Consider the following 27,091-nt stretch of genomic DNA (forward strand, 5'->3'; position numbering starts at 1 on the left):
GTTGACAGAGAACATGTCAACATGTTTACAATTACACTGGTGGAACGCGTGGTGGTTGACCTAGTATGTAGATGGATGTCGACAAGACCACTACGTACCATGTCAACATTGATGAATGTTGGCATGGCCACTATGGCGACATTTCATTAGTAATGAATCCCTAACACTAACCCCTAAACCTTACCCAACCCGACTTTAATGCTAATATTGATATTTTTGTTGAAATTCTGGCAATGTTAACATTTACCAGTTGTCTACATGTTAGATGTCAACATTTTAACCATGTCGGCATCTGGTGTCTGCATTATGAATGTTAACATACTGTAGCGAACATCGACTAAATGACTGCATACCAAATACATATTTAGAGACAGAGCCATCACAAGGGCTCTGATCACCTTGTGCCGGCCCCAACCCTTTTGCACATGATGGAACTGCAGCAGTGCCTGGAGTGTCTTGAAGCAGCTGTGTGTTTGCCTGTAGCATCCAAAGGACTCTATAGGTGGCGATATTGGCTGCAGGGAGCAATTCCAGGCACTCTGTTAGCCAGGGTCAGGGTCATGGGATGGCGACAGTACCACCTACAGAGCCCTGGTCGCATCCCTAGTTACGGCCCTGTTTAGAGACACTTTTAAGGTCTTATATGAGCACAGTTGCAATGAAATTTCGTGCAAATCAATAAGATACAATTCATGGAATTTGCAGTCTAAGGGGCATATCTAATTGACTGTGAGGTTTGGCCCGCAAAAAATTATGCAGACCTTGCAACTAATTTTGGATTACTGCAGGTATGCGCGCTCCAGACACCTGCGATATCCAATTTAATTGTTTTTTTGTTTTTTTTAAATATACCAGCACAAAAAATAGAAATAAATGGGGAAATCATCCTGTCTCCCGCCCCCCAAAAAAGGAATGTTTAAAAAAAAAATCAAACTTTACATTTAATTTCATTTGAATAAAAAGAAAAATACCAAACTACAAAAAGGTATTACAAAAGGTAATTTTGTCATAATTTTAGGTCAATAAAAACAAAAAATGTAAATGATAAAAATAAACGTTCATTTAGATACAAACAATAATATGCATAATACCATATGCAGGAAAAAAACAAATTTGGGGTAATATTAGGACAATAAAAAAAATAAAAAAAAAGAAATAAAGCATTTATTTTTAATTTAAATAAATGCTTTAATTAAATTTGGACTGCAGTAATTAACGGAAAAGTTGATTTTGGGGTAATTTGGGGTTATTATTCATTTTATCAACATGTAATTTTTGTACTAATAAAGCTAATTGGGGTTCTGTAGCAAGTCCCAACAATTTTTCCTAAAAACAACTATTTTAGGAAAAACTAATATTACTTTGAAGGAGCGAAAAAAAAAAACTTGCACACTAAAAAAACAAAATCTTGAACCTGCGTGAATAAACCTGCAGCACAAGTTTTTTTTTTCTTAAATTTTGCTTCCAATTGGATTTGCCCCTATGAATTGAGTTGGTTAGATGGGAGTCAATTCATTCTGCTGTGTGTTGAGGGTGGGTTGTGACTTGTAATACTGAAAGCCAAATTCCCCTAGGTGAATGTGCTAAACCTAGAGGTCTGAAGAACAAGCTTAATATTTTGCTAAACAGTTTTAGTATTGTATTTATTGTTATTCATTTTTCTAACCAGAAACATGCAGTCACCCAAAGCATTTAGTTTTTTGCAAATTAAATTCACAAATCTAATCCAACCAGCATGTAGTGGTAGCTATATAACTAATTTATATTAAGGGAAAATTAATTTTGCAAGAAAAATATTTAAATAATATTTAACAAAATGTAAACATTAAAAATAAATAGGGTGCATAACTGAAAAAAGAAAAATGGTGGTGTTCACTGAGATATGTGTTGCATTGCTACCATCACTATGTGTAATAGCCGTCTCTGTTTCTAGGTCTTTTCCAAGCTGTTGTACCCTGTGATTCGGGAAGGTGCACTCCCTGTCCTGAGATATATGTTGCTGAGTTTTCAGCACTCACCGGAAGCATTTCATTTGGTAAGAATCATATTGGTCGTATCAATTCATAATATGCTGGGCACAATTAAATTCATATTACTCTGTTTTTTTTAATTTGTTTACTAAACAGATTATCCTGGCAGTCCATTAACCATTTTCCGCTGTTCCAAATTCCATCTTACATTTCAAGTACAATTATTTGCAATCTTACAAATAGTAAATACAACCGAAATATAATATTGTAATCCCTTTTTATGAATAACCCTTTTTCCTAATTATATTTTATGTTCTCTAGGAGCTCAGACCAAGTTCTCTAATTGGTTTATGTTTACGTATATCCTCTAAAAAGGTATGGACTGGTGATCTGGTACTTCTGACAAATGCCAGAAGGGCCGATGTCCTTATGGGGTGGTTCGGCCACTTGAAGGCCTGGCCGAACAGCTCTGCCTCCCAATGCTCTGCTATGCCAGTGTGACTTGCGGCACACCCCAGCTATGCGTGGCCATGCCTTTTTCCCCCACCGTAAATGTCAGGGCCGATTATTGCCCACAGTCTGTCCCTGCCCCTATCTTCAAACTATTTGTTTTTTAAGATATGTAGTTAGCAGACTGGCGGAGAGAATGCCATCGGTCTGAATCCCGTCGCTGGAAGTCCGACACGGGATTTAAGATAGGCATCAAAATATTGACGCCCATCTTAATATGGACACCGGAACACAGACAGTGGCCAGCCCGAACCAGGGGGGGGAAGGTTAGGTTTAGGTAGCATAGCGGAGTTAGTGTTAGGTTTTTGGGGGGGAGGTTTGGGTTAGGCACCCATAGGGGGGGTTATGGTTAGGCACCACTGGGCGGGGTCAGGTTTTATTCACCAAGGGGGGAGACATAGGTATGGGCAGTAACGGGGAGGCTTAGGGTGTGGAGTGGGGAGGGTTAGGCTACAGGAAAGGAGGGTTAGAGTTAAGTCAAGAAGAAGGGAGGGTAAGTATAATTACCCAACGAGATACCAACTATTGGGATGCTGCTGTTGGTATTACATACTGATTTAGTTTTTTAACATTATCTTTATTTGATTTTTGTTATTACTTCACACTCTAAAAGCAGATAAACAATATCTCACCTGGAATAATATGGGAGGCCCATAAGGCCACCATTCGGGGCCATTTAGTGGTTAACGCTTCTGCAATTCGCAAAAAAGGCAGCCCAAGAAATTCTGTCTTTAGAGTCCCAAATCTCTCTCTTTTGGCCCAACATCAACGCTCCCCCAGGGCTTCTCTTCTTTCTCAGATAGAATGCCTAAAAGGGCAGCTGAATGGCCTTTTGTCCCATCGGGTTGCCGCTATTTTACATAAACTACACCCGCGGTTTTATGACAAAGCTGATAAAATTTATACACATTTTGACGTAAAGAAAAAAGTCTATTTGCGCTGATAAGACACCATTAATTTATAAAGTAGAATTGAATAATCAGGGGGTCTGATGTTCAATAAAAAAATATATATATTTAATGATATATTATATATGCAATATATATTTATTTATTCAGACTAGTATATGTAAACATTAAAATGTATGCAAAAATTTGTCTAACCATTTAGCCGCCCTTCTTACCCATTTAATTCACCCAGATCAGGTAGAGTTTATTATTCCAGGCCATCAGGCATCTTCCAATACTAGAAGAGCCATCGACCTGATTCACTCTATTCATACTCAGAAATTACCCTCTCCAATTATGGCATTAGACGCTGAGAAGGAATTCGATCGTATTTCCTGGACCTTTGTTTTTGGGGTACTTCAGAAAAATGGGGTTCTCTGGACAATATTTAGATGGTATTTTAGCCCTATATCGATCCGCCACTGCTACAGCACCACTTCTTCCCCTTTTGGAATTGCCAACGGTACCAGACAAGGTTGCCCGCTTTCCCCTGTGATCTTTGCTCTAGTCATGGAACCTCTGGCAGCGAGGATTCGTCACAATTCGGTATAAAAGCTGGTTCCTCAGAGCATAAAATTGCATTATATGCGGATGACATTATAATATCTCTTGGGAACCGAGCTCAATCATTGCAGACTCTCCTCACTGAAATGTACCTTTATTCTGGTTATTCAGGCTACAAAATGAATATGAGTAAAACAGAAGTGCTTGACTTCTATAATCCTGGGTCAACAAAACTCCTTCTGGAGACATCTTTCCCATTTAATTGGCATAAACAAAAAAATCTAATATCTAGGTGTCTTCCTAACACATCACCATCACCAGTTGTTCCAGGCAATTTGCCCCGTATTTTAGACCAGATAAAGTCAGACTTGAATTCTTGGTCTGGTCACTTTATTTCATGGATAGGCAGAGTGAACTCAGTTAAAATGAATGTGCTCCCTTGGATACTCTACCTTTTTCAGACTCCCACGATCTTTATTCCTCCCTATGTTTTTACATTTTTACAGTTCCATACCTTTATTTGGGCAAACAAACATCCTAGGGTACGATTGAAATTACTGCAACGTCCTACGCATAGTGGGGGGTTGGGTATACCTGATTTTAAACTATATTATTTAGCTGCGCAACTTGCTCACTGTGAGCAGTGGTGTAATCCTGCTGCTAGGAAGGTCTGGGTTGCTATTGAGGCAGCTGAATTGGGTCTCTCTGCCGTCTCCTCTCTTTCTGGCTTCCAAGGCCACGTTGACCTAAGAACGTCACCTCTCATCCGATTGTTTCCCGCTCACTATCTGCATGGGATTATGCTAATAGAAAATTTTGTCTGGCCCCCAGCCCTTCTCCCGTTATTCGAATTTTTCACAATCCCGATTTCCCCTAGGTAAAAATAAGAATTTTTAAATGATATCAGTAGAGATTCGAGTTTTCCCCAATCCTCTCAGATTCAGGAGGATATAGCTTTTCCCTCCAGTTTTTGCAACTTAGTCATTTCCACTCAAAAGTAAAACACCTTTTAATTAATAGACCCCTTTACAACTTCGAGGCTTTATGCTTAAGATGCTCCTCGACCAGAGGTTTAATTTTCTCCATATATACAATGCTCCTTGAGGAGCTGTCTCCGCAACGTGATTCTCATGAAAAGGCTTGGGAGGTGGATTTGGGTACCTCTTTAGATGATGAGGAATAGGCCGAGGTCTGAGATAATGCGGTCTCTAGCTCAATTTGTGTTAAAATCAAAGAGAATACATACAAGCTCAGTGTTCTCCCCAGAATTTTTTTCCAGCCGGGTGGCATCAAGAAGTAGCCGGGTGGGGGCCTTCGCGATTATGCACGCGCCCGGAAAAGGGGTATCTTCCTTACCATTCCAGTCCGACAGGTCTCAGGCTGCTCCCCCACTGGTGCTCAGTCAAGAGTGCCCATTATGCAGTGCCCCCTGTTGTTATCCCCATATGCAGTGCCTCCTGTATTTGTGCCCTTTATACAGTGCCCCCTGTAGTTTTGCTTTGCCCTTATGCAGTGCCCCCAGGCTGAAGTAGTGCCCTTATGTAGTGCCCCTATGTAGTGCCCCCAGACTATTCCCTTATGTAGTGCCCCAGGCTTAAATAGTGCCCCAGACTAGCCCCTTATGCAGTGTCCCCATGCTTAAATAATGCCCCTTATGTAGTGCCCCCAGGCTGGCCCCTTATGCAGTGCCCCCAGGCTTAAATAGTGTCTCTTATGCAGTGCCCCCAGGCTGGTCTCTTATGCAGTGTCCCCAGGCTAAATATTGCCCCTTAGGCAGGCCCCCAGACTGGTCCTGGTCCCAGCCCCAGTCCAGAACTTACCTTAATTTGCATGCCGCTCACGCTCCCACTACCGCTGCCACTGCCTAGCTCTGACTGGATCTAACTAGATCCAGCAGGTGCGCGGGGCAGGCTCCTCACATCGCGGGTGGTGCACTGCATCACTGGAAACACTTGCCTCTGAAGCGATCAGAGGCTTCTTTAGCCTCCGGTCACTTCAGAGGCCAGCGTTCCACAGCAAGGGTCGGCGGGGGAAAGTGCTGGGCGGTAGGCTGTTTCAGCATGGGCGATGCGCCCGCAGAAAACAGCCTGGGGAGGACACTGAAGCTATTATATAGATGGTACTCTGTTCCCTCTCGATTGAGCAAAGTGTATCCTAATACGTATGATAGGTGCTGGAGAGGTTGTGCCGCTGAGGGCACCTTTCTCCACATCTGGTGGACTTGTCCTAAGAGAATAGGTCTTTGGTGGGAAGTAATTAGCCTTGTAAACTATCTACTCACTATTACCCAATATAACGGCAACCAAAGAACTATAGAAAATATCTACCGTAAGCATTGGCACATCTTACATCTAGATGATGACCTAAAAGGAATGATAGGAGAGAAACCAAAGGTACAGTAATATACACTAGAGCTAAGAACTTGAAACAAGAACTTACCAAAAGCTACGTACTCATCAAAGAAGGCCAAGTAAGGAATCTAAATACAGGCTTCTATCATTGTTTGAAATGTAAAGCATGCAAGAATTACGGTTATAACACTACGAAAAAAACTGAAGAATTTAAGTCCAACAACACAAAACATGGTTATAAGATAAAAGAACATATCACATGCGAAACTGAAGGGGTCATTTATCTTCTGGAGTGTCCATGCAGTTAACAATATGTAGGACAGACCAAAAGGAAAATGAAAACAAGAATTATGGAACATATCTATAACATTAAAAAAGGATTGGATTCACATAGTGTCTCCAAACATTTCTTAGAAAAACATGACAAAAACCCAAGTGGACTTAATTTTACAGTCATCCAAAAAGTCTCAACAAACTGGAGAGGGGGAAATATTAGCACAGCCTTGAAAAGGTGCGAGACAAAATGGATCCATACATTAAGGACCTTAAACCCCAGGGGATTAAACATTGATATAGAACTTAATGCCTTTTTAGAAGAATTTTAGATTTTTTTTTAAAATGTCTTTCATATAGATTTTATCTGGATTTTTATAAATTTTTTATTATCTTTAATTCTTAAAGAAAACTATGTTCCACCGAATTCAACATCCTTTTAACATGGAAATATTTCTCCACCCTATTTATTACACATTACACTCATATAAAATAGCACTAGAGTACTTTTAAAACAGTGACACAAGGTTACTGCCTTTTTAGCCAGGTAAATGAGTTTTTGAAAGTTTTTTAAGTAAAATCTCCAAATAAAAAGGGTAGCATTTTGAAAACACCCCATCCTTGAAAAAGTACCCAGGAGGGTATGAAACGTGTTGGAGAGCGCAGATTGAGGTCCGGAGCTTACCAACACACAGTATTACAAGAGCCGCACTGTGCACAGAAGCGGGTGATGTCACTTCACCTGACCCGCTGACGAACACCAAAAGCGGGCCGTCCAGCACACGGCAGTGGCAAGGAGAAGACCTGCCGAATCACAAAAGCAAGCCTAGGATGTAAGATAGGGAGAGTTAGGGAACACTGCTACCTCCGTTGTCTGGCCCCACTGTGAGTCGCGCTGCACGTACAATATACTGACGGACCCTCCAAAGATTGTCTCAAAAGAGCTATAAACACCATACTGTTTTTAAGAGCACATGCTTTTATTTTTTATATTTTGTATATTTTTTTTTATCTCTGTTTTAAAGTGCTTTACTGATACACATTTTGATGCATAATATTTGCCAACATATTATCCTTTTATTGATACATTTTTAGACACTCACCTAGTTATTTTAAACACAATATTCCTTACTTGTAACGCTTGTATTTAAACAATAATTCATCTACTCACTATATCTATGCCTTATGATCCTAAGTATATTCTTCTCCCTTTAGACCTTCCTATGCTGACTAGACACCAAAACAAATTGATGCGCCATATTGTTAATGGAACAAAATGTCAGTTAGTTTTGGCTTGGAAAAAGCTTGATTCTCCCCCTATACAGTCTATTTTATCTCCCATTTGGTATACTTATCGTATGGAGTATGTGACTAGTATTATTAACCATTCTTCTAAATCTTTTGATAAAATTTGGAGCCCATGGTTAGCGTCTCTATCTGCCCCCTCCCCTTTTGCCCTGTAACAGTCATTTATATTGACATATGTATAAATATCTAGGTATATTCACAGGATATTATGAATATATGTAGTTATTTATTTTCAGCTTTGGAACCCACCCCAGGGATCTCTCCCCCCCCCTTATTTTTTTTTCTTTCCTCTTCTCTTCAACCTACTTTACAGTTGTGTACGTTTTACCTTTTTTCTTGCTTCACTTCCCATGTTAAATTGCAAAAATGGATCACAATTTCTGTTTTCATTTTATAAGGACCAGACCTTTTCTGACTGATAATCATTTGTATAAAGGTGCGTATCCACCAATAGACGGAGAAACGAGAGCACGATTACGACATTTTAATCATGCTGTAGTTTCACAGTCTGTGATGTGCCGTACACTGAACGTTCAGTCGTTCAGTGTAGGCACATCCATCATCCCAGTACATGCTGAACCTGACGTGATCGTCAGATTGACCAGCATGTACGGACGATGATAGATGTCAAAAACGACCAGCGGGTACGCGCGTCCCTGGTCATTTTTTACATTTAAATGCCTGATTTGCGGCCGACTACTGAGCGATTGCACGATTATGATGTCGTAATCGTGCGATCGCTCTGTAAGGTCACATAGTGGATACACACCTTAAGTGAGATTTTGATTATTATGGTCTCTGTTATTCATTGAGATCTTTCTAATAAAAACTATTTTTAAAAAAAAAAAGCAGATAAACAGAACATTGGCCCTCATTCAGAGCCGCACGTTACCAACAGTACGCTCGTTGCGTTCCGATGTTGACTAACCGCGCATGCGTCGGTGTTACACTGCGCATGTGCGTACGGCAGATTGCGAGCTTTTTTTCTCTCGTTCCTAAAATAGCGTACAGGAAGTGACATGTCAAATGTGATTGACAGAACAGGGCGTTTTTGGGTGTTGACGGGGGTGGAGATGGAAAAACGCAGGCGTGGCGAGGCGTTTTTGGGGCGTACATACATTAGCAGATGCGAACGTCAAATGTGTTCGGACCGTCACATACGTCACTGGAACATCCTCTTTCCCTTCAAAATGCTCGCACAGTTTAGGGTCTGGATTACTCGACCACATTGGCGATGGCCTTCTCCTCCATCCCGGGACTCCATGATGTTGCAGCGATTAATCGCGGGTGGTCACAAAAGCAATTAGTGTTGTATTGAAAACCGGCTTGGTATGTGTTTGGAAAGCAGTTTATTGGGATAGCACAAAACCGTACGCAGGTGGAAATCATACCTGCTAATGTCAGGATTACACAATCAATTGGCGTACATTTTTTGGGTTTTTTTTTGGCCTCAATTTGTTGTTTATGGCCTATTGTGACAATAATGTCATCATGTTTTAATTAGCTCCCCTTTTTTTTTTTAATGTGGAATTTGCATCGTTATGTGATTTTTTAAACGTTCCTTCAAGAGGCCTTTTTTTTTTAAAAATTAAATGGTTTTTGGTGTCCTTTTTTGCCTTTAGGGCCAGGATTAAATGTAACCCATTTGTCCAATAATGTCACAATACAATGTCAGATTTTTATCATAAATTTATTGTTTAAACACAAACCAATTGGCATAATATTTTGTTTTCTTTTTTTCTTGCAAAGATACTTTTTTTCAAAAATAAATAATCAATAACTGCTAACATAAACGTACAAAAATAAATTAAAAACATTTCACAAGAAAGGAGAGGGAAGTTTTGACCAGAAAGGAATATGAGCCAAGCACAGAAGGAGTGTGGGAAAAGTCGCCATTGCTGTCACCGTTTTTTCGCCCGTTTGGATGGGGGAGGGTGGGCGCCAGACCGGGTCCGGGATGCCATCGGGCTGGCCTGTCCAGAGGCAGATGTTGTGGCCTCTGGACTAGGCACAGGGCTAGGCACATTTGGAGGATTGGCTGATGTTGTGCCAGAGGTGGAGGATCCTGATGTTCCGGCAGGAAGGGAGGTCGGCTCCACCATGTGCTGGCGAACGAGCTGCTCCAGGGCATCGGCGATGCGGATGTTGGCCCTGGTATTTTCCGCCAGGGCCTGACCAATGGTCACGTTGGCCGCAGCATTTTGCTCCAGGGCCTCAGCCACCCGTATCAGATTGGCGTCCATCCTCTGCAGAATCTCCGTATGGAAATCCAATTTTAAATTGAGTTCTGTGAGGAGGCCCACTGCCTGCGAGGGGGCACGCCCTGGACTGGCTTCTCCAGGGTCCTCAGCCGGATGTACTGCTTCCTCCCCTGCAGAGCCAGCAGAAATTCTGCGGCCAAGGCTTCCCTCTGGAGCAGACTCATCCGCCTGTGTCTCTGTTGGAAAAATGAGAAAAGAGTCACATTAGAATCTACATATTGGCACAATAGCATTTCAGAGTTGGTGACATCACAATACTTACCTGGGCCAACATGAGGAGCCGCAAAGTCTGGCATGTCCGTATCCATGTTGGACACGCCAAACACCTCCACAGGCTGCACACACCCCTGTGCCAGCTCTTCTAAATCCGTCAACTCCAATGACACAGGGGTGGGACCCCCACCTGTCCCCCTTGCATGCCTAGCCCTGTCCGCGAGTTTTTGCTTTAGGCGATATTTGAAGTCGCCCCATCTGTGGGAAAAAATGGAAGCCATTATCCTTTGGTTTAAAATGGGGTTTGTTTTTAGGGGGGGCAAGGGTTTACTTACCGCCGTTTGACATCCCGGGCTAGACGGACATAATCACCCACTCTATTGACAGCAACGGCTACCTCTTCCCACATTCTCCACTTCTGGCTTAGACTCATATTCCTGTCTGCCTGTGGCAGGATGTCCACACACTTCTGGATCAAAACCTCCATCTCCTTTCTTGTGAAATGTGGCTGCCTTTTTTTTTTGCCCGCTTTGGCCGGAATACTGGGCCCAGCAGCCTCTTCCATGTCATCCTCCTCACCTATTTGTGTAAATTTACAGAATTCACAAAATCACAACTTGCCTAATCTTATGTTTCAAATTAATCGTTGATAGAAAATGCATGAAAGACTTACCGCCTGACTCTTGGGCATTTTTTCCCTGGTCTGTCGCCATGTCTGAGGTCCAAACAAGAAATACACCAGAATTTGAATGTGTTTTCGTGACGTATTTATACATGCGTCCTTATTTTGCGGCCGCATCATTGATTGTGCGGCCCTATGATCCCTCCTTAATTTGTGCGGGAAACGAAACACTATTTATGGCTTGGTGTGTCTCAAGTCGAGGTGGCGTTTTTGGATTGTTGGAGGTTATCTTGGCTGGAGTTTATTGATTGCGTAGAAAGGAGTTGGCGGTTGGAGATTCGTTTGTTGGTTAGATTTGCGTTTTTTTTTCCGTTATCTTTGTTGGTTTATATTTTTGGGACCTCGTTTCTTGATTTGGTAAGTTTTGTGAAGTCTAACTTTTGTTCAATTGTTGTTTCATTGTGTTTCGTATATTTTGAAATTTTAGGATCCCTAATTTCTTCTATTTTAGATTTTGTTTATTTTCGACCCCAAAGACCTTTTGATTTTGCATCTTAGATATTTGCTCTTGGTAAGTCCATTTTTTATCTTGTATTAGCGAACTAATTAGCGCATTTTTAGTAGTTACTCTTGTGACTTGTATTAGCGAACTAATTAGCGCATTTTTAGTAGTTACTCTTGTGACTTGTATTAGCGAACTAATTAGCGCATTTTAAACAGCTTAATAATCATTCTACCTTTTTGGTGGTTTATCTTTCGCTTTTTGAGCCAACATTTCGACCCGTTTTGATGTACTGTGTTAAATGTCGCTTTGCGGTTTTGCTAAATGGGTGTTTGGCATATTTTAACTTTGGTCTAGCACAAAATTTATAAACAAAAATGCACAGAGTGAAATGTGTCAAGTAATTTTGGTGTTTATTTTCAGTTTGGACGTATCATGACAATACCCCGGCATGTAAGCAGCAATGGATGGTATCATCAAGCTAAGTTGTTTTAATATAGTTTTGGGGTGGGTCAAAAGCCTTACTTTGAAATCTTTCAATTTCAGGTTGATCTGGGGCGGATTGTTCTGGCCATGCTCCCGGAAGCCGACCAACCTCAATCTCATCCCAGGCGTAGGCATCGTAGGCATGCAAGGCCCCAGATATTTCGAACACGTGTCACCCTTTTTGGAATGCCCGATGATGAGGTTTTAAGACGCTACCGTCTACCTCCCAAAATCATCATAGACACTCTCTCATTAATAGAAAGTGATCTTGAGCGGCAAATTGACAGTCCAACAGCAATACCACCACTGACGCAATTTATGGCGGTGTTACATTTCTGTGCCTCAGGATCGTTTCAAACAACGGTGGGAATAGTGGCGGGCATCTCCCAATCCTCCTTTTCCCGGATCCTGAGGGCAGTGATGGAGGCACTTTTCAAGCACCTCCATCATTTTATTCAAATGCCTTTGGATATGGGTGCCCTTAGTGTGGCCAAGGCCAATTTTTACCAAATAGCTGGCTTCCCACACATCATAGGGGTTGTGGATGGTACTCACATACCACTTCAGCCTCCAGCACGGCTGGAGGCAATATTTAGAAACAGGAAACACTATCACTCCCTGAATGTAATGGTGGTATGTGATGCCTCCCTCCAGATCCTGTCCCTGAATGCTAAATTACCAGGAAGTGCACATGACTCCTTTGTCATCCGGCAATCAGGGATATGGCAGAAATTAACCAACCTACAAGCTGGTGATGCGTGGCTTCTGGGTAAGTGGAGACCTTTAGTACATAACAATGTTAAGCTTGATACACAGTGTTCCTGATGTTGTCTCTTATTTTTCACAGGAGACAGTGGATACCCTTGCATGTCCTGGCTGCTCACTCCTTATTTGGCTCCCACACCAGGCCCACAAAGTGAGTATAATTCCGCACTTACAGCCACCAGGCAAGTGGTGGAGTGCTGTATCGGCCTTTTAAAAGGCCGATTCAGATGCCTCCACCGCTCTGGTGGCGAGCTCATGTATGTGCCGGATATGGTGTCGAAAATTGTGGTCCTGTGTGGGATATTTCACAACATTGCCATAAGGAGTGGTGTCCCAATGCAGCCAGAGGATGCCTTACCTGAGGATGGCCCCCCCGAGGTTGGTCAGAGGTCAGTATGTGGGGGGGCCATACGCGATGATGTGGTGGCCAGATTTTTTAGGTAAGTTTGACCAAAACTACAATGTTTATACCTAATGTGTTTGTGTTTGTTTGCGAACATCTAATTTATTTTTATTTTTTTCACCATCTTCTGTTTGTTCACATAATCTTTGCCACTCCAACGCTCACTACTTCCTGCTACCCTTGCCAAACCTGTATCTGGTGATTTTGGGCATATATTCTGGAACCCATATCGCAACGCCATGTTTGTGGAATCATGTTGGCATGGTCCTTCGTCAACCAGTTCTTGATTGTTTTTTTTATTTAAATATTTTATTTGTATGTGTTGTATTTGAGATTATCACTGTTTTTTTTTTTTGGGAGTGACCACTTTGATTTCTCATTTATGTTGTGAATAAATGTTTGGAGAGTGAAATGGTCTTCCTTTTTTTGGACGTTAACAGCAAGTGTAACCAGGTTAACACACCTTACATTTGACTAAGGGGTAATCCAGTACTGACACCAGTTGATGTAAACTGAAATATGTTTTCAGGTTCCCAACCCACACCAAAAGGAAGCCTGTCCAAACCTTTGGATTTGGAAGATTGGCCTAAGCAGCTTGCACACCAACTAGGAACCTGTAAAATGTCGAAATATCTAATTGACACTACACCCAAAAAAGGAAATGACATTGTTACTGTTATGTGTTTCTTGTGGCTGTTTAACAAACAAATACAAAACACAATCTAACTTTTAAAAAAGGGAAATCCTTGCAGGAACAGTCTACTTATGTCAGGGAAAACTATTTTTGTTTTGGAAAAAAAGAATGAGCCAGAACGTATATTAGAACTAAAAAATGTATTTAGAAAACGAAAATAAACAAAAAAAACTACTGGCGAAGGATGCCAGACAGCCGGTCAAGGCCCACAAGAATGCCAATGACATGTTGGCGCATCTGGCCAACACATTCGTCCACCTCTTGTCGACGTCTCTGTTCCTCTGTGGGTGAGAAAAGTGTGTGGATTAATAAAACAATAGGGAATCCACATTAAAAAAACAAAAACACAACGAAATCACTCCTAAACCTAAAAAAAAGAAACCAAAACAAAAAGGGGGTGCTGCCAAAAATACAAGGCCTATGTACAAATTCCCACAGGTGTGATATGTGTATGTTGAAATCAGCAGGAAGAGGTAAAGGCAAACTGCTAAATCACCAAAAGTAAACCAAACAAGCACGAATAAAGGCACGACACATGATTACATACAAACAGTTTGTGGTTAAAAAAAATGAGAAAGAAAAACATACCGGGAGCCAAAACGGGAGCTCCGGAAGTCCCTCCATGTTCTTCCTCGGAGGAGCCTTCATTCCCCAAAGAACGGGGAGGGGTAATGACGGACTCCGGGGAGGGGGTAATTGGAAGAGGGGTGGGTGGAGGAGAGGGGGAAGTGGGACGGAGGGGAAGGAGGCCCGACAGTTCCGGGAGAGGGTCTTGGAAGGCTGGGTAGGAGTGGGGAATAGGGGAAATATTTGGGGTGGAGTGTTGGCTGGGGGTTGGGGATAGTGGCCGGGAACGCCGTCTGGCCGGACGGTGACGGCGTAGTCTTGGCTGTCCACCTAAAATATGTCAAACAAATTGAGGTTAGTTTCTGGCCAAATCCGGGGCCCAAATAAAAAAAAAAAAACCACCAACAAAAAACATGCAAATAGGAGTAGAATGAAAAAAACAGAAATAGAGGGAAAACATGCACACGCAGATATGAGGACAAATAATAAATAGGACAGACAGGAAAACATGCACACGCAGATATGAGGACAAATAATAAATAGGACAGACAGGAAAACATGCACACGCAGATATGAGGACAAATAATAAATAGGACAGACAGGAAAACATGCACATGCAGATATGAGGACAAATAATAAATAGGACAGACAGGAAAACATGCACACGCAGTTTGCCCCACAAACACAAACATGAAAACCACAATACATAACACTTACTTTCCAGTATCTGCATGCGAAAGCATGCCAGCAAGCGGGGCGTTCGCCGTTGCAGGTCTGACCACCTGCGCTCCAGCTGCCCGATGTTGCGGCGTGAACCTAAGGACCGCAGGCGGGACCGTGCCTCCGCATACGCGGAGCGCTTCTGCCGGTTGGTGATGGGTGGAGGCTGGCTGGTGATACGGCGATCCATCACCTCCGTAAGCACCAGCAGCTCGCGCCTGGTGAATGCGGAGGCTCTCATGATGGCAATGGAGTTTTTCATACAAAACATTTTTGATAAAGTGTGCAAAAAATTTCTGATTGGCTAATGTATTTTGGAAATTAACAGGAGCAATTTTATTGGTTAGTGTATGAGTCATGTGTTCAACAGGGCCAGAAATCTCTGGAAAGTTATGATAGGCTTGATGCAGTGACATGCGTTTGCAAATTTAAAAAAAGAAATGAACCCCGGAAAATATGCGAGGATCCACAGCAATAAAACAATTGTTTAATTGTGGTTCACATGTTTTTTGAACAATAAAAGCGAATGTTCCATCCGTACGTATTCTGCGGGTAAACACAAACACGGACAAGAGTAAAGTTTCTTGCATTGTGTTGAAAAAAAAAAAACAATTAAGCTAATTGATACATTGATTGGCATGATACGATTGAGGGAGGTAGGCAGAATAAAGGAGCAGGTAATCGACATCTGACAAGGCCACTTCCGGTTTCACTTGTGCGTGCGTTCCCTTCAAGCCATTTCGGGGATGTACGCTCGCTATTTCGCACGCTCGTTAGTTAGAGGAGGGGTCGCCTGAGTTTAGGGAGGAATTTTAGATGCGAAAGAAAATACGAGCGAGCCATTGAATTTAAATAATTTTGTACGTACGCCTAACGTACGTGCGCCCGCTTGCGAGTGGGTCTGAATGAGGGCCATTGTTTGCACAATAATGATGTATATCATTAAACTGTAAAAAAACACTTAAAAAAAAAGATTATAAATATATTTAATTCAGTCCATATACTCACCAGAACTAAATTATTATAAAAAAATACATGTTACTCGTGGTGTCTGAAAATAACAATTCTATTTGGAATATCAGTTAATTAACTGTTATTTGTTTTGTACGCTGGTATTTAATCTATCAATTAGTTATACAAAGTATTTTGCTAAGGGAAAGGGAACCTTCCTTTATCGCTAGTTATGCGTGGAACCCTCCCATGGTTATTTTTAAGGAACACATTTGGAACGCTCGCTACTACACCACAAAACAAGCTGATGATACAAAGACTGCACCCAATTTAAAGACTTGAGACATTGGCGCCCGACAAGTGTGGCAAGTACGGTGTGGGAAGAATTTAGCAACATCTCAGCGTCTATCCACCAGTCACACTAGACATCGTCTATTGTGTACATGGCGTTAGTCCGTAGTCTATTAATACTGCATTTGAGTTTATATTGTATCATGTGTTTTTTAATCTGCTCCCCTTTAGAATGTAAGCTCTTACGAGCAGTGGTGTCCCTCCCCACGGTGTTACCTGGTGTGGGGAGGGACATTGTGAGTGGCGCCCCGGAAAGGGGCGTGGCCTCGCGGGACAGGGCATGGCCTCGCAGCCCGATCCCTCTCGTCCCGTTTTTTTTTATATTACTGGGAGAGGGAGCAGGGGGTGCTGACTGCATTGTGTGGCAGTGCCGACTCCCTCACAGTGTCAGGAGCCGGGTGCTGCACTTAATACTACAGTGCAGCACCCGGCTCCTGTCACTGTGGGGGAGTATCAGTCTGCACCTTGGTGTCACCTCTCAGCAGGTGACACCAGGGTGCGGCCCGCACCCCCTTGTGACACCACTGCTTACGAGCAGGGCCCTCTACCCTGTTGTGCTTCTCCTTACTTTACTTTCATCTACTTCCTACTCCCCACTAGGGTACCTAACACTTGGTTGCTTATCTGGGTGTTATGGTCGCTAATGTAGCAATGTATATTATAATGCATGCGCACGGCACCTATTCTCTTCCTGCATAGCAGAGCAGCGGTATGTGCTCTCCCCAACGTCCCCCCCACCGCGGGACACTGCGGCCCGCGAATGGGACAGCGGACAGCCCCAGAAAAACGGGACTGTCCCGGTGGATTTGGGACAGTTGATAGGTATGGGATAATAATAAAATAACAATAAAAGCATTTTGATTCCTGTTGGGAGAAAAGTGCCATATAATTAACCTTCTCGTTTCCAGATCATCCCTCACATCCCGCAGCTGCTTTGCTGCCTCTCCAATGAAAACACAAATTCCGCCAGCAGTTGCCTGGAGCAGCTTGCCGAACTCATCCACTGCATGGTCTTCCGCTTTTCCGGATATCCCGACCTTTACAGACCGCTCATGGGAGCAATAAAGGTGGGGAACGTGCCTGTATAAAAATTAGTCACTATTACTGGGAAAAAGCAAAGTACAAAGGGCGCAGAACCACAAAGGACCTGTGTTATTTACAACAGCTGCCGTGGGGATCGGCAGTTGACTGGATGCTATAACAAGTCAGGCCGCCATAAGGTTTGGTATTAGTAAAATCTAATTTTACTTATAAATCACACATAAGGGGTATATTTACTAAAGTGAGAGTTTTTAGAAGTGGAGATGTTGCCCATAGCAACCAATCCGATTCTACTTAACATTTAACTAGCACCTTCTAGAGGATCATAGCTAGAATCTGATTGGTTGCTATGGGCAACATCTCTACTTCTTAAACCTCTCACTTTAGTAAATATACTCCTAGACTCCTGAGGTAAATAGGATAACACAGCACAAATATATAAAGTATATACCATCCGTTAGCTCAAATAAATATTCACGGCGCTAACACTTAATTGGAGTAGGAACATATCCCAGGATCGACACGTTTATTTCCCATAGTTTTATTGTTTTATTTATCTGAAATGGTTTATTCTGCATTGACGGCACTGTATGTGTTTTCCTGCTGCCAGGACCTCCCAGTCCCTAATGAAGACCGGATAAAACAGCTGCTTGGACAGAATGCATGGACCTCACAGAAGAATGAGTTAGCACCATATTACCCCAGACTGGTATCGAAATCCGACACCGGCAAAATTGGCCTAATAAACCTGGGTAATACGTGTTACATGAATAGCATCCTGCAGGCCTTGTTTATGGCTTCGGAGTAAGTGACGCATCGTATTCCTAGACACCCTATAAAATGACTGTAGCTGGTTGGTTGCTATTGGCAACCCCTCCACTTGTTTTCTTTAGATGTTTTGATACGTTTCCCCCTCTAAAAAATAATCATGGCATCTTTGGCACCGGGAGGTTGAGCTCAGCTTTGGCGATGACCATGAATGTGGATTGATGTATTTTCCATGACACTTATAAGTCCTAGTCCTGACCTGCTGCAAAACATGCTTGGACTTGTAGTTCCACAACAGCCAGAGTGCCACGAGTGACCTGAGCCTGCCCTGACAGTTCCAGCACTCAGATGTGAGGCTCTTGGTCCTAGCAGATCGCAGAGCACGAAACTCGACGTGTCCTTGTAAAATTATTTGAGAACAGCAATCTTCATTTAAGTAGTTACCAGAATGAGATCACTGTGCCCTAGGGGAGGATGTTTACTGTAGGATCATCGATTCGCCTCACACAACGCTCTTAGCAGGCAATCATGAATTTGTTTCTCCCTAAAATAGCATCACAGATTTAAGCAGCAGACAAGTAGTATTCTCTTCTCTCTGCTATTTATTTCCAGGTGACTCTGACCCGGGGTAAATGTTATTAGAGTAATGCGGCATTGTAATGTGTTGTAATTTTACCGAACGTGTCAGCCAGTGCGGGATTTAGCTTGTTCACAATAGGCTTGTGCCTAAGGGCAGCCCGGGATGAGGGGCAGCACTAGCACACATCACAGGCCCGAGTCACAGGTTAGAACACTACTGTCCCACGACTAATCCATCCAGACACAAATCTGCATGGGCATATATACCCCCGCTTTTATAGGCATATGCATTGTGAATACACGCTAAGTAAACGAGCGTAGTACTCTCTCAGCTTCAGTCCCCTTATATGGCACCCATTAAGTCTGATATTTACCTGTTCTATGTCTTCATTCCCTGCTTCCTAACTTCCTATTTCAGCCAGCTCCTTTCACTTCATCCCTGTTTTTAGTTATTCGGAAGAAATGATTGCTACACTGTGCCCTTGAATTAGATTATAGGGGTTGTAGGGTGGCATTCTGGCAGTAGATTGTAGTGGTTGCTGGGTGGTGTTCTGGAAGTAGATTGTAGTGGTTGCTGGGTGGTGTTCTGGAAGTAGATTGTTGTGGTTGCTGGGTGGTGTTCTGGAAGTAGATTGTAGTGGTTGCTGGGTGGTGTTCGGGAAGTAGATTGTAGTGGTTGCTGGGTGGTGTTCTGGAAGTAGATTGTAGTGGTTGCTGGGTGGTGTTCTGGAAGTAGATTGTAGTGGTTGCTGGGTGGTGTTCTGAAAGTAGATTGTAGTGGTTGCTGGGTGGTCTGGAAGTAGATTATAGTGGTTGCTGGGCGGTGTTCTGGAAGTAGATTGTAGTGGTTGCTAGATGGTGTTCTGGAAGTAATTTGTAGTGGTTGCTGGGTGGTGTTCTGGAAGTAGATTGTAGTGGTTGTAGTGCAGTGTTCTGGAAGTAGATTGTAGTGGTTGCAGTGCAGTGTTCTGGAAGTAGATTGTAGTGGTTGCAGTGTGGTGTTCTGGAAGTAGATTGTAGTGGTTGCTGGGTGGTGTTCTGGAAGTAGATTGTAGTGGTTGCAGTGTGGTGTTCTGGAAGTAGATTGTAGTGGTTGCAGTGTAGTGTTCTGGAAGTAGATTGTAGTGGTTGCTGGATGGTGTTCTGGAAGTAGATTGTCGTGGTTGCTTGGTGGTGTTCTGAAAGTAGATTGTAGTGGTTGAAGTGTAGTGTTCTGGAAGTAGATTGTAGTGGTTGCTGGGTGGTGTTCTGGAAGTAGATTGTAGTGGTTGCTGGGTGGTGCTCTGGAAGTAGATTGTAGTGGTTGCTGGATGGTGTTCTGGAAGTAGATTATAGTGGTTGCTGGGTGGTGTTCTGGAAGTAGATTGTAGTGGTTTCTGGGCGGTGTTCTGGAAGTAGATTGTAGTGGTTGTAGGGTGGCGTCTGGAAGTATATTGTAGTGCTTGCAGTGTAGTGTTCTGGAAGTAGATTGTAGTGGTTGCTGGGTGGTGTTCTGGAAGTAGATTGTAGTGGTTGCTGGGCGGTGTTCTGGAAGTAGATTGTAGTGGTTGTAGGGCGGCGTCTGGAAGTATATTGTAGTGGTTGCAGTGTAGTGTTCTGGAAGTAGATTTTAGTGGTTGCTGGGTGGAGTTCTGGAAGTAGATTGTAGTGGTTGCTGGGTGGTGTTCTGGAAGTAGATTGTAGTGGTTGCAGTGTGGTGTTCTGGAAGTAGATTGTAGTGGTTGCAGTGTAGTGTTCTGGAAGTAGATTGTAGTGGTTGCTGGATGGTGTTCTGGAAGTAGATTGTCGTGGTTGCTTGGTGGTGTTGTGGAAGTAGATTGTAGTGGTTGCAGTGTAGTGTTCTGGAAGTAGATTGTAGTGGTTGCTGGGTGGTGTTCTGGAAGTAGATTGTAGTGGTTGCTGGGTGGTGTTCTGGAAGTAGATTGTAGTGGTTGCTGGATGGTGTTCTGGAAGTAGATTATAGTGGTTGCTGGGTGGTGTTCTGGAAGTAGATTGAAGTGGTTTCTGGGCGGTGTTCTGGAAGTAGATTGTAGTGGTTGTAGGGTGGCGTCTGGAAGTATATTGTAGTGCTTGCAGTGTAGTGTTCTGGAAGTAGATTGTAGTGGTTGCTGGGTGGTGTTCTGGAAGTAGATTGTAGTGGTTGCTGGGCGGTGTTCTGGAAGTAGATTGTAGTGGTTGTAGGGCGGCGTCGGGAAGTATATTGTAGTGGTTGCAGTGTAGTGTTCTGGAAGTAGATTTTAGTGGTTGCTGGGTGGAGTTCTGGAAGTAGATTGTAGTGGTTGCTGGGCGGTGTTCTGGAAGTAGATTGTAGTGGTTGCAGTGTGATGTTCTGGCAGTATATTGTAGTGGTTGCAGTGTAGTGTTCTGGAAGTAGATTGTAGTGGTTTCTGGGTGGTGTTCTGGAAATAGATTGTAGTGGTTGCAGTGCAGTGTTCTGGAAGTAGATTGTAGTGGTTGCTGGGTGGTGTTCTGGAAGTAGATTGTAGTGGTTGCTGGGTGGTCTGGAAGTAGATTATAGTGGTTGTAGTGTGGTGTTCTGGAAGTAGATTGTAGTGGTTGTAGTGTGGTGTTCTGGAAGTAGTTTGTAGCAGTTGCTGGGTGGTGTTCTGGAAGTAGATTGTGGTGGTTGCTGGATGGTGTTCTGGAAGTAGATTGTAGTGGTTGCTGGATGGTGTTCTGGAAGTATATTGTAGTGGTTGCTGGGTGGTGTTCTGGAAGTAGTTCGTAGCAGTTGCTGGGAGGTGTTCTGGAAGTAGATTGTAGTGGTTTGCTGTGTGGTGTTCTGGAAGTAGTTTGTAGCTGTTACTGAGTGGTGTTCTGGAAGTAGATTGTAGTGGTTGGTGGGCTGTGTTCTGGAAGTAGATTATAGTGGTTGCTGCGCGGTGTTCTGGAAGTAGATTGTAGTGGTTGTTGGGTGGTGTTCTGGAAGTAGATTGTAGTGGTTGTAGGGCGGCATCTGGAAGTATATTGTAGTGGTTGCAGTGTAGTGTTCTGGAAGTAGACTGTAGTGGTTGCTGGGTGGTGTTCTGGAAGTAGATTGTAGTGGTTGCTGGCTGGTGTTCTGGAAGTAGATTGTAGTGGTTTCTGGGTGGTGTTCTGGAATTGTAGTGGTTGCTGGGTGGTGTTCTGGAAGTAGATTGTAGTGGTTTCTGTGTGGTGTTCTGGAAATAGATTGTAGTGCAGTGTTCTGGAAGTAGATTGTAGTAGTTGCTGGGTAGTGTTCTGGAAGTAGATTGTAGTGGTTGCTGGGTGGTGTTCTGGAAGTAGATTGTAGTGGTTGCTGGGTGGTGTTCTGGAAGTAGATTGTAGTGGTTGCTGGGTGGTGTTCTGGAAGTAGAATGTAGTGGTTGCTGGATGGTGTTCTGGAAGTAGATTGTAGTGGTTGCTGGATGGTGTTCTGGAAGTAGATTGTCGTGGTTGCTTGGTGGTGTTCTGGAAGTTGATTGTAGTGGTTGCTGGATGGTGTTCTGGAAGTAGATTATAGTGGTTGCTGGGTGGTGTTCTGGAAGTAGATTGTAGTGGTTGCAGAGTGGTGTTCTGGAACTAGATTGTAGTGGTTTCTGGGTGGTGTTCTGGAAGTAGATTGTAGTGGTTGCTGGGTGGTGTTCTGGAAGTAGATTGTAGTGGTTTCTGGGTGGTGATCTGGAAGTAGATTGTAGTGGTTTCTGGGCGGTGTTCTGGAAGTAGATTGTAGTAGTTGGTGTGCAGTGTTCTGGAAGTAGATTGTAGTGGTTGCAGTGCAGTGTTCTGGAAGTAGAATGTAGTGTTAGCAGTGCAGTGTTCTGGAAGTAGATTGTAGTGATTGCAGTGCAGTGTTCTGGAAGTAGATTGTAGTGGTTGCAGTCCAGTGTTCTGGAAGTAAATTGTAGTGGTTGCAGTGCAATGTTCTGGAAGTAGATTGTAGTGATTGCTGGGTGGTGTTCTGGAAGTAGATTGTAGTGGTTGTAGGGCGGCCTCTGGAAGTATGTTGTAGTGGTTGCAGTGTAGTGTTCTGGAAGTAGATTGTAGTGGTTTCTGGGTGGTGTTCTGGAAGTCGATTGTAGTGGATTCTGGGTGGTGTTCTGGAAGTAGATTGTAGAGGTTTCTGGGCGGTGTTCTGGAAGTAGATTGTAGTGGTTGCAGTGCATTGTTCTGGAAGTAGATTGTAGTGGTTGCTGGGTGGTGTTCTGGAAGTAGATTGTAGTGGTTGCAGTGCAGTGTTCTGGAAGTAGAATGTAGTGTTAGCAGTGCAGTGTTCTGGAAGTAGATTGTAGTGGTTGCAGTGCAGTGTTCTGGAAGTAGCTTGTAGTGGTTGTACGTTAGTGTCCTGGAAGTAGAATGTAGTGATTGTAGGTCGGCATCTGGAAGCAGATTGTAGTAGTTGCTGGGTGGTGTTCTGGAAGTAGATTGTAGTGGTTGCTGGGTGGTGTTCTGGAAGTAGATTGTAGTGGTTGCTGGGCAGTGTTCTGGAAGAGGATTGTAGTGGTTGCTGGGTGGTGTTCTAGAAGTAGATTGTAGTGGTTGCAGTGTGGTGTTCTGGAAGTAGTTTGTAGCTGTTGCTGAGTGTTGTCTTGAAGTAGATTGTAGTGGTTGCTGGGCGGTGTTCTGGAAGCAGATTGTAGTGGTTGCTGGATGGTGTTCTGGAAGTATATTGTAGTGGTTGCTGGGAGGTTTTCTGGAAGTAGATTGTAGTGGTTGTAGGGCGGCGTCTGGAAGTATATTGTAGTGGTTGCAGTGTAGTGTTCTGGAAGTAGATTGTAGTGGTTGCTGGGTGGTGTTCTGGAAGTAGATTGTAGTGGTTGCTGGGTGGTGTTCTGGAAGTAGGTTGTAGTGGTTTCTGGGTGGTGTTCTGGAATTGTAGTGGTTGCTGGGTGGTGTTCTGGAAGTATATTGTAGTGGTTTCTGGGTGGTGTTCTGGAAATAGATTGTAGTGGTTGCAGTGCAGTGTTCTGGAAGTAGATTGTAGTGGTTTGCTGTGTGGTGTTCTGAAAGTAGTTTGTAGCTGTTACTGAGTGGTGTTCTGGAAGTAGATTGTAGTGGTTGGTGGGCGGTGTTCTGGAAGTAGATTGTAGTGGTTGCTGGGCGGTGTTCTGGAAGTAGCTTGTAGTGGTTGTTGTGTGGTGTTCTGGAAGTAGATTGTAGTGGTTGTAGGGCGGAGTCTGGAAGTATATTGTAGTGGTTGCAGTGTAGTGTTCTGGAAGTAGATTTTAGTGGTTGCTGGGTGGTGTTCTGGAAGTAGATTGTAGTGGTTGCTGGCTGGTGTTCTGGAAGTAGATTGTAGTGGTTGCAGTGTAGTGTTCTGGAATTAGAATGTAGTGTTAGCAGTGCTTTGTTCTGGAAGTAGATTGTAGTGATTGCAGTGCAGTGTTCTGGAAGTAGATTGTAGTGGTTGCAGTCCAGTGTTCTGGAAGTAAATTGTAGTGGTTGCAGTGCAATGTTCTGGAAGTAGATTGTAGTGATTGCAGGGTGGTGTTCTGGAAGTAGATTGTAGTGGTTGCTGGGTGGTGTTCTGGAAGTAGATTGTAGTGGTTTCTGGGTGGTGTCCTGGAATTGTAGTGGTTGCTGGGTGGTGTTCTGGAAGTAGATTGTAGTGGTTTCTGGGTGGTGTTCTGGAAATAAATTGTAGTGGTTGCAGTGCAGTGTTCTGGTAGTAGATTGTAGTGGTTTGCTGTGTGGTGTTCTGGAAGTAGTTTGTAGCTGTTACTGAGTGGTGTTCTGGAAGTTGATTGTAGTGGTTGCTGGGCTGTGTTCTGGAAGTAGCTTGTAGTGGTTGTTGGGTGGTGCTCTGGAAGTAGATTGTAGTGGTTGTAGGGCGGCGTCTGGAAGTATATTGTAGTGGTTGCAGTGTAGTGTTCTGGAAGTAGATTGTAGTGGTTGCTCGGTGGTGTTCTGGAAGTAGATTGTAGTGGTTGCTGGCTGGTGTTCTGGAAGTAGATTGTAGTGGTTTCTGGGTGGTGTTCTGGAATTGTAGTGGTTTCTGGTTGGTTTTCTGGAAGTAGATTGTAGTGGTTTCTGGCCCTCATTCAGAGCCGTACGCTCTGAGCAGAGCGCACGCTCTGCATGAGGGCCAAGCTCCATTTTCATGGAGCGTCCTCCTGGACGCTCGTATAGCTGTGGGTCACCACCCACAGGCTATACGAGCGTGCATTTTGATGGCCGCGATGGTCGTGACCGTCGCGACCATCGAAATTGCGAGCCGGAGCCTGCAGTTGAGGTTTTCAACCGCAAGCTCCGGAGTGATTTTGGCTCTATCAGAGCCAAAATCACTCCCACTGACATCACTAGTGATGTCAGTGGGCCGGCTTCTGACGGGAGGCGTTCCCATGGGAACGCCCCCGTCAGGGAGGCACGCCCCCGGCACGCCCACCAAAGGGGGCGTGCTGTCAATCAACATTGACAGCACGCCCCCTTTGATCGGACACAACGAGCGAAGGAAAGTCCTTCGCTCGTCGTGTCTGGCGCATGCGCACGACGGAGCTCCCTCCGTCGTGCGCATGCTCAGTGCAGACCATCGACCCACTTGCGAGCGGACAGCCGCTCGCGAGTGGGTCTGAATCAGGCCCTCTGTGTGGTTTTCTGGAAATAGATTGTAGTGCTGTGTTCTGGAAGTAGATTGTAGTAGTTGCTGGGTAGTGTTCTGGAAGTAGATTGTAGTGGTTGCTGGGTGGTGTTCTGGAAGTAGATTGTAGTGGTTGCTGGGTGGTGTTCTGGAAGTAGATTATAGTGGTTGCTGGGTGGTGTTCTGGAAGTAGATTGTAGTGGTTGCAGGATGGTGTTCTGGAAGTAGATTGTAGTGGTTGCTGGATGGTGTTCTGGAAGTAGATTGTCGTGGTTGCTTGGTGGTGTTCTGGAAGTAGATTGTAGTGGTTGCTGTATGGTGTTCTGGAAGTAGATTGTAGTGGTTGCTGTATGGTGTTCTGGAAGTTGATTGTAGTGGTTGCTGGATGGTGTTCTGGAAGTAGATTATAGTGGTTGCTGGGTGGTGTTCTGGAAGTAGATTGTAGTGGTTGCAGAGTGGTGTTCTGGAACTAGATTGTTGTAGTTTCTGGGTGGTGTTCTGGAAGTAGATTGTAGTGGTTGCTGGGTGGTGTTCTGGAAGTAGATTGTAGTGGTTTCTGGGTGGTGATCTGGAAGTAGATTGTAGTGGTTTCTGGGCGGTGTTCTGGAAGTAGATTGTAGTGGTTGGTGTGCAGTGTTCTGGAAGTAGATTGTAGTGGTTGCAGTGCAGTGTTCTGGATGCAGAATGTAGTGTTAGCAGTGCAGTGTTCTGGAAGTAGATTGTAGTGGTTGCAGTGCAGTGTTCTGGAAGTAGATTGTAGTGTTTGCAGTCCAGTGTTCTGGAAGTAAATTGTAGTGGTTGCAGTGCAATGTTCTGGAAGTAGATTGTAGTGATTGCTGGGTGGTGTTCTGGAAGTAGATTGTAGTTGTTGTAGGGCGGCGTCTGGAAGTATGTTGTAGTGGTTGCAGTGTAGTGTTCTGGAAGTAGATTGTAGTGGTTGCTGGGTGGTGTTCTGGAAGTAGATTGTAGTGGTTGCTTGGTGGTGTTCTGGAAGTAGAATGTAGTGGTTGCAGTGTGGTGTTCTGGAAGTAGATTGTAGTGGTTTCTGGGTGGTGTTCTGGAAGTAGATTGTAGTGGTTTCTTGGTGGTGTTCTGGAAGTAGATTGTAGTGGTTTCTGGGTGGTGTTCTGGAAGTAGATTGTAGTGGTTTCTGGGCGGTGTTCTGGAAGTAGATTGTAGTGGTTTGCTGTGTGGTGTTCTGGAAGTAGTTTGTAGCTGTTACTGAGTGGTGTTCTGGAAGTAGATTGTTGTGGTTGGTGGGCGGTGTTCTGGAAGTAGATTGTAGTCATTGCTGGGCGGTGTTCTGGAAGTAGATTGTAGTGGTTGTTGGGTGGTGTTCTGGAAGTAGATTGTAGTGGTTGTAGGGCGGCATCTGGAAGTATATTGTAGTGGTTGCAGTGTAGTGTTCTGGAAGTAGATTGTAGTGGTTGCTGGGTGGTGTTCTGGAAGTAGATTGTAGTGGTTGCTTTCTGGTGTTCTGGAAGTAGATTGTAGTGGTTTCTGGGTGGTGTTCTGGAATTGTAGTGGTTGCTGGGTGGTGTTCTGGAAGTAGATTGTAGTGGTTTCTTTGTGGTGTTCTGGAAATAGATTGTAGTGCAGTGTTCTGGAAGTAGATTGTAGTATTTGCTGGGTAGTGTTCTGGAAGTAGATTGTAGTGGTTGCTGGGTGGTGTTCTGGAAGTAGATTGTAGTGGTTGCTGGGTGGTGTTCTGGAAGTAGACTGTAGTGGTTGCTGGGTGGTGTTCTGGAAGTAGATTGTAGTGGTTGC

At 43.8% G+C, this 27,091-nt stretch overlaps 1 protein-coding gene across 1 annotated transcript in view; it reads left to right on the forward strand.

The window, feature by feature from the left end:
* The window catches only part of LOC148522756 (ubiquitin carboxyl-terminal hydrolase 35-like), a 36,942-nt gene extending 14,015 nt beyond the window's left edge, over positions 1-22,927 (forward strand). Inside the window, exons 4-7 of the mRNA XM_088473784.1 lie at positions 1,934-2,035; positions 17,307-17,465; positions 18,050-18,243; positions 22,867-22,927. Coding sequence (XP_088329910.1) covers positions 1,934-2,035; positions 17,307-17,465; positions 18,050-18,243; positions 22,867-22,927 — 516 coding nt within the window. The remainder of the gene's footprint in view (positions 1-1,933; positions 2,036-17,306; positions 17,466-18,049; positions 18,244-22,866) is intronic.
* Positions 22,928-27,091: the final 4,164 nt, after the last annotated feature.

Source organism: Taudactylus pleione, unplaced genomic scaffold (assembly GCF_031769625.1).
Source record: "Taudactylus pleione unplaced genomic scaffold, aTauple2 ptg000140l, whole genome shotgun sequence".
Classification (NCBI taxonomy): domain Eukaryota; kingdom Metazoa; phylum Chordata; class Amphibia; order Anura; family Myobatrachidae; genus Taudactylus; species Taudactylus pleione.